General features: G+C 44.8%; 1 protein-coding gene across 5 annotated transcripts in view; it reads left to right on the top strand.

Annotated features, from left to right (window-relative positions):
• Positions 1-11,938, top strand: part of znf516 (zinc finger protein 516) — a 33,158-nt gene extending 21,220 nt beyond the window's left edge. For 3 of the 5 annotated variants that reach the window (XM_048229577.1, XM_048229575.1, XM_048229576.1), the window contains 3 exons: positions 3,318-4,331; positions 6,455-6,559; positions 9,738-11,938. In XM_048229577.1, the coding sequence (XP_048085534.1) occupies positions 3,318-4,331; positions 6,455-6,559; positions 9,738-9,976 (1,358 nt within the window). In that variant the 3' untranslated portion in view covers positions 9,977-11,938. Of the gene's footprint in view, positions 1-3,317; positions 4,332-6,454; positions 6,560-7,793; positions 7,840-9,737 lie in introns of all 5 variants that reach the window. The other 2 variants (XM_048229579.1, XM_048229578.1) reach the window with 2 other exon arrangements.
• The last annotated feature ends 656 nt before the right edge of the window (positions 11,939-12,594 follow it).

Raw genomic sequence — 12,594 nt, 5'->3', positions numbered from 1 at the left:
TAAGACACAGATAACCGCATAATGAAGGGAGTTGATTGTAAGGACTAAGTGCTGTGTTTGCCTGATTTGGCTTTATAGAAGATGGTGGCCAATCAGATTTTGCGGTTTTCGGGTCAGTGGGTTTGAGGTGGTGGATTATTGTAGAGAAAAGACACTTCGGTTTGGGATTAGTTATGGATAATAGATATGTTTTATCTGTTGTGTTAAGCCTAGATATTGATGTAAATGAAGCATTGAGTTACATATTTTATTAAAGCCCATTCAGTAAATATTTACAAATAGTATGAGGGACACTTGGCATCTGTTTTTGCATTTTTTAATCCTTATATCAGGATCTAGATAGGGTTCTTTACATTGACAAGTTGATGGTCGTCCACATTAGTTGTTAGCAGATGAAGGAGAGGCTAGGGACAAAAGTAGTAGACATTAAGAGTGATGGGTTAGCCATAATAAGACATTATGCTCCTGGAAATACTAGCTGTGAGTTGAATGGACCCATTCATACACACTCCAAAAACTGTGTACAATCCTACACTGGTCTTAACGAAGGCCAAACTCATCCCCTAGACATTACTTTAATTTTCAGTTGTGACCCTGAAGATGGAACAATGCAAGTAATACAACCAATCAGCTTTGTAGGCATTGGCTGCATTTGTTTTCAGACGGTCATTGTGGTACATACACAAAACATATTGACATATGCAGCCCTCCTCCAAAAATAGGGATTCAACTTTGCATTTAGGTTGAAATCATGGATGAGGGAGACACCTTGTGGAGATGTATATTATGTAAACTGTATTTTCATGCACTGTAGTCCTGACTCTGTATGTGGTATTTGCCATATGACATTTTTTCTACTTCAACATCAGTAGAATACATTTATTCACCAATTGATTTATTATTTACGTAGCCAGTTGCTGTTCCCTCCACCTCTGTCTCTTTGAATATACCTATCTCCATGTGTCTTTTTACTTTGTACTTGTCTACTGAAGTAGGCTAGTTCAGACTGCAGATGACCATTGTGATCTCTTGAGCTGTGTCCAAATGCTCCTAATGTTGTTGCTGTTCCACTCACTGATTCTCCTCCCTCCCCCTGCCCCCTGCCCCCCCCCCACCCCACTGGCCTTACCAAATCTGTCCTAATTAGCTGGCTCTCTCCGTAGGTACATCTGTCTGGTTCTGGGAAACACAAATGGACGTGAATAAAGCACAGCACACTGATAGCCCTCTTTGGTTTCTTATTACCCCTGCAGGTGTTTCAAGTCACTGGTTGGTTTTAAGAGTTTATTCAGCTACGCTCTTCAGCATTTCCTTCAGGGTAGTATGGCTCCTGGTCCAAGATCAGAAAGAACAACCCAAGCCTTCATCACAGTTTTCGGCCACTGAAAACAATACTCTCCTAGCCTGGCGTCACGTTTTCATACCTCATGTCTCCAACTCCTTATCTCTTCCCCTTCTAAACCTATACAGACCCTTTACTACTGGAAGCCACAACTGTGTATCAGCTTTCAATTTCTCCACCAGTAATTTTTGTATTCCATCCCATCCCATCCTGGCCATCGCTATCCACTCCCCCACCCCCAAATGTTTTCCTCTCGTAGGTTCCTCTGGTGTCATGGCCCTTTGTTCACCACTGATCCCCCATCCCCCAAGCTCTCTCTCCATTCTCCTCTGGCTTCTCTCAAATTCCTTTGCCTCCCTTGACAAAACTAGCTCCACCAGCCGTCATTCTTCATCCTCCACCCTTACATATGGCTGTGGCGGGGCTTACCAGAGAGCTCCATAGCTCACCGTCCTCACTTGCTGCGCTGGTTTACTGTTGTGATCATGTGATCCAAACTGGCCAGAGCTGGCAAGTGGCCAAAGAAGGAAATCAGTTACGTAAATAACAAAGTTGTCTTCTTTGATGAGATCTTGTTTCTGTTGTAATTCCACGTGCATGGAAAATATATATTTGAACAAAACCAAAATAGCAAACAGACTCTAAACACTGAAGTAGAGTTGCTTTAAAACTTAAACTGTTTACCATGTTGTTAGTCGCTTTGGCTAAAAATGCGTCAGCCAAATGTAATGTAAAATGTAATGTAATGTAATGTAAAGTCATTAGATCATGGAAGTTTAGAGTTCACAGTGTTATCAACTTGGGATCTCTTGGCTGTCACATGTGGCCTTATGGTCATATGGTTGCCAGTACTAAGGAAAACAATACAATGGTTGCATAAGCAGAGCAACATGTTAAATCTTTAATCTGGAAATGTTTAAAATCATTGTACACATTTATATGTCCCATTACAGATCATGGATCATAGATTGATTGGTGCTGCAGTTTGTGTATGCTAGCCTTTTCTTGGTAGCCTAACTCTTGTGCCTGCTAACTGTGAGGCTTAGCACATGCAGGTGTCTTGACTAAAGGGATGAATTTCTCTCACCACATGCTCGCCATAAGCTTCTGTCATTGTAAACGGATTTCAGTGCAGCTATACCGAGACCAGAATCCAAGACACAAAATAACTAGAACTAGAACAGTCCACAAAATGTGTCTGCTAACTGTGAGGCTTAGCAGATATAGGTATCTTGACTAAAGGGATGGATTTCTCTCACCACAGGGTGGCCATAATCTTTTGTCATTGCATATGTTTAGTGCTACTGTTGGTGTCAAAGCTGACTAGATATTACACAACCAAAGCCAGTTCTGTGACTGCAGTCTCTTAATGACAGGGAAGGCAGAGAAGTAGGGGACGAGATGAGTACACTGCACACACTGTGTCATCTGATGCTGAGTGATATCAGAAAACAGACCAAGAGAGCCATAATAATCATGACTGAATGAATGATCAACTTTTGTATTATTTATTTGTTGTTTCACGAAAGTTGAATTCTTTTTTTTGTATTTGTTTTGGTCTGTGTGTATTAGATTTGAAATTAAGACTGCAAGACAGTAAGTAAATTCACAAATGTTGCGGAAGCTCTGGAAAAATGTTACATATCTGCCATCTAGTGACCAAAGGATGTTCTCACCACTATCAGTATTTTTAATAGTGTGTGGCACTAATTCTAAAATGTGTGTGATATTGAATTTTTTTGTTGATATATTTGGAATGTGTAATCAACCTTAAAATGCATTCTATTACTGTAATAAAGTCTTAGTTTTGGGTTTATTGGTTTTATTTAGTAATACCAGAAGAATGACCAGTCTAAAGGGATACCTGCTTCAGGAATACCTTACACATTAGGCAGGGAATATAAAATGTATCATCTGCCCAATATAGTTTGTGAAAAGAAACTAGTATTAACACTTGTTTTTCTTTTTCTTTCAGCAGACAAAAAGCCATCGAGTGATCGGCACTCAGCCTTCAAGCACAGCGCAGGCTCTTCCTCGTCCCACCAGCAGGGGTCAGCATCGCAAAGCGACAGTAGCGAGCCTGGCGCTGCCAGCCTCATCCTGGCTGGGGAGAGCACTGAGGGCTCCTCGGTCCTGGACCCCGTCAAGCAGCCGGACGGCCTGGTCCGGCATCGATGCCCATTCTGCACCCACAGCACGCTCTACCCGGAAGTGCTGTGGATCCATCAGCGTGTGGCGCACAAGGTGAACAGCAGCAGCACGCTGGCCCCCAAGTGGGCTCTGCGGAACGGCTTCAAGGGCCCGCGCTCGACCCTGGAGTTCCGCCGGCGCACCGGACCACCACCTTTCCTGGAGGGCAAGGACTGCCCGGCGCTGACCGAGACCCGCAAGCCGCGCACCCAGCCCCCGCAGCCCCAGAGCCCTGCTGCGGCCAGCGGGTCCAAGACTGACCGCACCAGCACTAGTGAATCCAGCCCCTCCCGGAGCAGGGGACACCCCCACAAAGCCTCCTCATCATCCTCCACCTCCACATCAGCGTCCACTCCTTCTTCCAAACCCAAAACGAGTGGCAGCACCGGTAGCCGAAAGCGACCCGCTGATGCTTCTGCAGCCTCCAACCCCTCAGGGACCCCCAAGAAGCCCTCGGCCCACGCGCCCAGCCCAAAGACATCAAGCAGGGCTGCTGCCAGCAGCCTTCTGCCCCAAGAGGGCCTGCACTTTGTCCTGGCCAGCCAGCACGGGCATGAGGATCAGGGCAAGGCCCCCTCCACGCAGTGCAGGGACGACTCTCCGGCCACGGCACCGACCTCGGCAGCGGACTCATCCCTCCAGAACTCGTCCGGGAGGGCACCAGACACCCTCGGTGGTTACCCAGGAGACGCCTCTCAGCTGGACGTCCTGAGCTTCCTGAAGAACTGCAGCCCAACTGAGCTGGCTGCCCTTTACCACCACTGGGGCCTTGGCACCACCGCCATGCTGGATCAAGCGGGTGAGTGAAGGTGGCATTGTGCTGCTAGGCTCGCTTGGACAAGTCCACGAGTGTTAGATGGGGCCTTGCTTTGGTTTACTTCCTACAGTTCCATTGGGGCAGAACACCTGTATTCAAACACTGCTCTCTCTTCAGTTTGGCAAGTGTGTGTAGTAGGCATCTTAAAATATTGTTGATCCTTTTTGTTCACATGTACTACTTCATTTATGTATGTAATCATTGGAAGCATATAAGATCGGGGAGCAATTAGGTGAACAGAATGAAGTGCAGGTCAGTGTATGTACAGCCTTTTGTCAAAGATGAAAACTCTCCCTCTCTCTCTCCCTAGCTCTCTCTTAAGACAGGGTAAAAGGGGTCAGGTTCAAGGGCAGCTATAGGCATAAGGGGGTGCGTGCGGGGGAGGGGTACTTTTTTGTATTTTGAAAAAAAAGCAATTTCCCTTGATTTTTTTTCCTCTTCAGAAGAAAGCAGCATTATCTTTCTCCCCTGTCGCTCCTGTCTCGCTGGGGCCTCGGCACATTACGAGACCTGACTTGTGCTCAGGTCCACACTGTCATTCCCCTGAAGCGTCACGCTCCCCCGTTAGTCACATGCAATCAAGTGACCTTTTTCCTGCGCCGCCGCCCGGTAGCCTGTTATTTTTCAGTGCCATCTGCCGTTTCCGTGCTAGCATATGCGGCACATAGCCGTCGCATGCCAATGAAGAGAGGGGGTGGGAGGGATGGGGGGGCGGGGGGGGCGTGTTTACCAAGGCGGACCAGTAGGGGTCAGGTGTCATGTCTGGTGCCTCCGACACTCAAAGTCACTGTCATGTCAGACTTTTTCTGACCAGCCTGGTTGCTGGGGGGGGTCAACAACGATGAGCAGGTCAGTCAACCCCACCCCACACCTCCTGCAGCCCCCCCCCCCCCCCACACACACACACACACACACCCCATGCCTAACTCCTCTACACCCATCCAGCACATTACAGGGATAACATTCGGCCATGGTCACATTTTGGCTGCTGTCCTCTGTTTCCTGCTCCCCTCCACATGTCGTTGGCAGAGCGAGGACTGGTGTCTGCTCAGAGAGTGGGGGTAGGAGAGCGAGTGGATGGAGGGGGAGGGGGGCGGTTGTAGACAGAGGAAGGGGAGAAATAGGGGAGTCTTTGTTTACACCTGACATTTGAATGCAGGTAGCTGTTTGCAAACAGGCTGTTTGAGATTGTTGCATCCCTGCATTGTTTACATGAATATCATCTTAAATGTCATGTAAATGAAGAAAGCAGGAAGGTTGAGGGCATACTACTGTATTTATTATATATATTTGCCTTTGCAATGGAGTTTCAGTCCAAGTTTTTCACAAAAAAATGAATGTTGTGCTTTCGCATAGTGCTTGATATGCATGTATTCTTTTCTGTAACACTAATATTCATGATGAACTTTTGTTCATTGTTCATCTTCAAGTGATGACACTTGATTGTCCTTTTCCATCAACAGAGGTGATTTTAGTAATTCAGTCAGATTTAAACACATCTTTTAAATCTGGTGCCTTTTTAGATCTGTCTGATCCGTTTTTCAATTGATGTTACAAATCTAAACACATTCATATTTTAGTGCACTGTGGAAAAGAGGGCATAGAATAACATACTGTATGAAAACATACTGTGGAAAAGAGGGCATAGAATGACATACTGTATGAAAACATACTGTGGAAAAGAGGGCATAGAATGACATACTGTATGAAAACATACTGTGGAAAAGAGGGCATAGAATGACATACTGTATGAAAACATACTGTATGTAAGAAGAGTCACACACACAGGAAGGCAGAGAAAAAGGACAGACAAAAGAAGTAAAGAAGAGGAAATGAGCTTTGCTCATCTGATCATTTATACAGTTTCTGTGGTCGTGTCCTAAATGCCATGATTGTGTGTCAACAGTTCATATCATGCCTTCAAGCTGTAACATGTAATAACAAAGAATGGATACTGATGCAATTATTAATGCTAACTTTTTTAAGTCTAATTCTGAACTCCAATTCTGTTGATTTTCTCTCATTTTGTTGTGGCTCCCGAACACAGACATGCTTTGAGTGCTTGCATGTGAATTTACTGTACTGTGTGTCTTTGCTAACTGTAGGAGTGGCAAGGTCCCTGTTGCAGCAGATGAAGTATGTTTGCCCTGTGTGTGGGAAGAGCTTCAGCCAACCCAGCCACTATCGCACCCACATGAGATCCCACACAGGTAAGCGCCAACACACACACACACACACACACACACACACACGCTCAGAGAGCCATGCTCACACAGACTACAGACACACGCATAGCCATTCACACTCAGACACACTCTTGTACATACAGTACAATAGCACAATCGCCTACTCAGTCATAGGCTGGCATTGACATCCAAACAAAATACTAACAAAGATGTGCTCCATTTGTGATAGCCTTCATACACATCCTATAAATAACCTCACTAAAGCAAACACCTGTGCATGACTTTGATTTGTAAAGAGTTAAACCATTGTCAAGCCATCCACTATTTGTGTTTGCTTTTTGTTATTATGACCTGTTCAGACTCATATAATTTATTTATCAGATGTCAGTGATGTAATTCTGCATACAAATGACCCTGCTGGCTGCCAATCTGGCACAATGGCTCATCACGCTCATCATGCCTGGAAGACACCATTGGTACAGTTTTCTGACACTGAACAAACAAAATGCTTACATTTCCCTCCCCCACTCTTAATGGTTTATCATCACAAGTCAATAGACAATGACAGTCATCCAGGAATGGAACTAATAGATGCTAATTACAGCATGTGCCGTAAGTAATTGCCTAAACGAGCCAGCGAGGGACCATCAAGCGGCCCCGCTCTTAGACAAACAGACAAGTGCGATAAGTAAGTTCTTTCAACGCCAACGTGTGTGAAGGTTGCGCGTGGAAGCTGGCATGATCCCAAGTGACAAGAGGCCAAGCAAGTACATTATTCAGAGGGAGCCCCCACCACCACCACCCCATTTTTTCTCGCGCTGCTCAGAGTTATAATCAACGTCGTCGGTGATTGCCTTTCTTCAGCCTGAATGTCCAAATGAAACTGGGCAGGTGCCCCGAGCCCCCCATTAGCATACGCGCTAACTCCGCGTGTCATGTTAAATTGGTGGGTTCAGCTCACTGGCTGCCACGTCGGCGCTAACTGCCGACGCTAATCTGTTAGCATGGCGCAGCTAATGCCGGCGAGAGTCGGAGGTGTCGGTGGCCTCTGATGGCCGAGTGCTTTGACACAGCCTTCCTTTAGCCTGTCCTTGTTGCTTTGCGAGCGCTAATCATGGAAGCAGCTGAACGTTTGACTTACATATGGAAGATGTACGTTAAGTCACTTCAGGTCAGTGTTCAGTAGGGAAACTGGTTGGTAAGGAGCAGTGGTGTCTGTGATGCTCTTTTGTAACAGGGCGCCTTTGTCCTCCCACAGTGCTGTTAGAGTCCAACGGAGGAGCAGACAGAAACCCCTCGTCCAAGTACGTGTCACCGTTTGCCACTTGTTTTTTTATTGAACATTTTTTTTTTGTGTGATATGTGTGCTGTGAACATCTTTTTTCATCTCTTTTGTGTTTGTACCGAAAACCCTCATTTCCCATCATGCATCTCTCTCTGCCATGCCTCACCAACTGACCCCCCAACCCCCTACACACCCCACACACACACACACACACACACACACACACACACACACACACACACACCCGACAGTTTCATTACGTAATACTATTGTCACAAATTCTCTCTTGGATAAAGTGAACTTGAAAGTGAGCCATCGTCCACACACACACCCAGAGGGACATTTGGATTGTATCTCCGCAAACCACCCGAGCCCTACTTAGAAGGCTATTCTTAATGGCCTCTTTGCATATTACACGTAGGCCACTTATAATCAGATGCGTTGGGAAGGTCAAATTAAAATATGCACCAGCTACGCCGTCACTCTCTGACAATCAGCCTTTAATGTGATTTGGTGGGTTGTTTTTTTCCCTTCTATCTTTTTATTTTTTTATTTTTACCGAGTGAGGAGTGAGAGCCTGCTTTGCGCTTGCACCCCCAGGGAGGACAAACGTTGCTGGCCCCTTGGAGGGGACGCTGGTGCAGCGGGGCCCTCGCCACAGCCCAGCTGCGGCGGGCTACACGGCTGGCCCGTGATTAATTGCGTCCGTCTTGCTTTTTTTCCCCCGCCACAGTGATTTATGATAATCCTTCCCTTATTCCGGCGGTTTGGAAATGACAATTATCTCCTGGCTCGGTAATTCATTCATTTTTCAAAAAATAATAATGCGGTGCAATTGAATGGCAGCCTCATTTGTTTTGTTCAGGTGTGCTTTTTTTTTTTTTTTTTTTGCCTATCGCCAAAGAAGACGACTGTACTGTCTAATTAAGCAGAATGTGGGACTCACAGTTATTTCATTGAGTGCTAGGAAACAGGGACATGTGAGGAGTGTGTTGTGTGTGTGTGTGTGTGTGTGTGTGTGTGTGTGTGTGTGTGTGTGTGTGTGTGTGTGTGTGTGTGTGTGTGTGTGTGTGTGTGTGTGTTTGTGTGCATGTATGGGTACATAAGCTTGTAACTACGTGCATATGTTAGTGTTTTTCTGTGTGTGTGTGTGTGTGTGTGTGTGGTTGTGTATGCATAAGGGGTGTGTGTGTGTGTGTGTGTGTGTGTGTGTGTGTGTGTGGTTGTGTATGCATAAGGGTGTGTGTGTGTGTGTGTGTGTGTGTGTGTGATTGTCAGGCTCACCTCCGCGCTGAGCTGATGGGCCCAGCCGTGGTGGGCATCCTTTTGGCAGGTGACGTCTCGGCGACTCGGGGGGGAAATGGAGACAGTGATACTCCTGTCTCCTGCTACTCCTCTCCGTTTTGTACAAGCAACTGACAGAATAAAACACACACACACACACACACACACACACACACACAATGAACACAATGAAAAACAAAAGGCTGACACCCCCTCTGGGTAAACAGGCAACTGTCTCCATATGGCTTGTCATCATCCCTTCAATCATGGCCGCCGCCCCTTCTGGCTCTCCCCAACCTGTCTGTGTTTTCTCCCCTTCATAAAAATGAACAGAAAAAAAGAGAAAAGAAAGGTTCAGACTTTGACAACCAGACCTCCACCAACCAACCCACCACACACCCACACACATCCAACCACCCACCCACCCACACACACACACACACAGAGACACACACACCCTTCCCTTTCTACTTCTCTCGGTGCTGACCTCTTCTTGCCCTTGTCTATTTGCATGAATGTGAATGTGCATATGCGTGTGTGTCTTTGTGTCTATCGTGTGTGTGTGTGTGTGTGTGTGTGTGTGTGTGTGTGTGTGTGTGTGTGTGTGTGTGTGTGTGTGTGTGCGTGCGGCAGGTGAGAGGCCGTTCCGCTGCCGCTACTGCCCCTACAGCGCCTCGCAGAAGGGGAACTTGAAGACACACGTTCAGACGGTGCACCGCGTGACTTTCGACAACACCAGCTACTCCGAAGGCCGGCTTCGACAGGAGGCTCAGCCCGAGGAGGACGCCGCCGCCCACGGACCCGCCACTGCCCAGGACCACCTGGAGGCAGAGGCTGCCGATTCGGAGGGCCTCTCTGAAGGTCTGGGCTGAGGCGGCCTTCACACACCCAATGGGAGAGACTTCTTCCTTGCCCTTCCCCTTTCAGATCTAAACTCTTATGCTGGTGTTTCCTGGATGTCAGTCAAAACCTACACATTTGAAGATGTCTCCCAAACACTTAAAGACACTGATGTGATTCACACTGGTTCTTCTAGCCGAATGGACTGCTGACAAGAGGATTGAGTGAATGCTCTTCCTGTTTGACTTTCACTGATTTGATTTGATGGTGTTTTCACAACAAACACACCATTCCCCACCCTCCCCTCCCCATTACCTAGGATATGTAATACTTGAGAACAATGAAGAACTCAATTCACAGCTAAACTAAATTCACAGCTAAAATAGTGGTGGATTGGAGAGTCCTGTGTATGGAAATTCATGTGATGTGAATTACAGAGACTCTGACTTGAAGACTGTGGATCTGTAGACTTTTTTGAATATTGGAGTGCTTACTGTTGACTCCCAGCTTAAAAAAACAAACAAACAAACGAATGGTAGCCATAGCGTGAGTGAGTAGATTTGCTAGCGTGGGAAGACAAGCTAGTGACTTCCTCCTTTGTAAACCTCAGGATTATTCTATTAGTAAAACACGATTCCAAAGCCTGTACTCTTAAAACACTGCTTGAGAACAAGCGGAGAAATGTTAAACGTTTTGATACACACACTGGCTGTTACTTGACTGTACTTTAGTCATTTTCCTCCTTTTGTAGTCAACCTGTATAAGAGTGTACTTCTCAGATCAGTCCATTCGGTCCATGGCCATGTGAAGGTTTCTTTGAACAATTAATTTACACTCCAGTGTGTACGAAGTCCTGCATTAATTGTTAATGCGTGAAAGAAATTCCTAATGCGTTTCAAGACTCGTGAGAATGAGTCTGCATTTTCATTAACAAAGGTTCGGTCCATCTGTGGAACATTTTGGTTGATCTTTGATGTTAATATGTAGTATCTCCAATTACATACTATACGCACGTAGCAAGACTACCATATACTCTGGCTAGATTGTAAAAGCATTCCGAATTTCGTTCAGAATTACCTAACGCTGGTGTCGTAACTCCATCCGTTGGTATGTTGTGTGGTGGAATCTGAAATGATCTCGCACTAATGAAAAGGGTTTTGAGTGTTATTTTAAACGAAAGGTTTTGATTTTTGACTATGTCCCAGGGATCAATTCATTAATAAACCTTTTTTTGAGTTTGTTTTCAGTGTTAGCGTTTAGTTTACTGGACTATACTGGACCAACACTGACCTCATCATGGAGGAAGCGAAGGTCTGACCTCATGTTAGGACTTGAAGCCATTGTGATAGTGAATTTATGAGGATTTTCTTAATGTACATAGCTGTTAGTTTGTACAATGATTCTGAGTTACTACATGATAGCGTGACCTACTAACTAATCTGAAAAGACTGAAGGGCATTACAGAAACATAGTTTTTACAAGATGAATGCTGTAAGTTGAGTTTTGATGTAAAAACAGTCATTTTTACTCAATATAGCTGTTCTGTCTTTTTTTTAGACAGGTTCCCCCACAAGTTAATACAAGGATTTAATTGATTGATCTAATTATAGTGAAAGAGTGGATAAATATTTTTTCTTTTCAAAAACACTAACAGACAAAGGTTGCTTCCATTGACATGTATCTGATTTCTATGTTTCAAATTGATGATAGGGTTTGTTTTTATATAAAATAGAGGCAGAGCAGCCACTGTTTCCCTTTACAAGTATCGAATAAATGAATGTTGTGTTTTTTTATAGATGGGTTAGGCTGTAGCATCGGAAGTCTTTGTTTTTGATTAGGCCTTGTTTTTTATTTAGACAGTTGTTACACTCAGACATTGTATGGTCATGGTCCAGACACACAAAAGATCCCTCTTCCTGTACAGTATCTTGTATTACTTGAATATTGTTATGATTTTGAAATATCCTTCAAATAAAGATTACCCCCCACCCCAACATCTCGTCTCATTCCAATCACAATGAGACACACCATACATAGGCTACATAAATACACCCACTGCACATGTATCTCCAATAGATAGGATCACAAACTCAAATGTTCATCATCATAAGAAATGGCTTTGTGGAGATTCATGCATGAGATGATGCATTTGAGATGTAATAAAATACTAGATGCACCGCATAGCGGTACAAAATATGACCGCCGCTCAGTCCTGTACATCCTTTCCGCAAAAATAAATCCCACTAATCAATTTGTCTCCATCTTTTACTCCATCCCCCACTCTTGAAACTTTTGTGTATGCTTGTTTGGCATGCCTGTGTGTGTAAAAGCGGCTGCACAGAAAGTAGCCTACTGGCTGAAAAGGTGAATAGATTGTAGAATAGCCAAAGAAGTTGTAGCATTGTTATAAAACCTTTAAAATCTCTAAACAATCACAAGTAGGGCAGTTCATCACAGTTCATCCATTGCAACTGGATTGATGAAAGGTCACTTACACCTGTAGGCTACATTGTATTTGGGAAAAGCAAAAGGTATCAGCATAATGTTATATTTTTGTTTATTTATTTATTTATTTATTTATTTATTTATTAATAAACAAAAACATCTCTGTCAGTTCCATGCCGTTTCAACAGCTATCAAAAACAAAGGT

The sequence above is a fragment of the Alosa alosa genome, chromosome 20, assembly GCF_017589495.1.
Source record: "Alosa alosa isolate M-15738 ecotype Scorff River chromosome 20, AALO_Geno_1.1, whole genome shotgun sequence".
NCBI lineage: Eukaryota > Metazoa > Chordata > Actinopteri > Clupeiformes > Clupeidae > Alosa > Alosa alosa.
The sequence above is the reverse complement of the archived record's forward strand: the minus strand, read 5'-3'. Positions and strand labels throughout refer to the sequence as shown.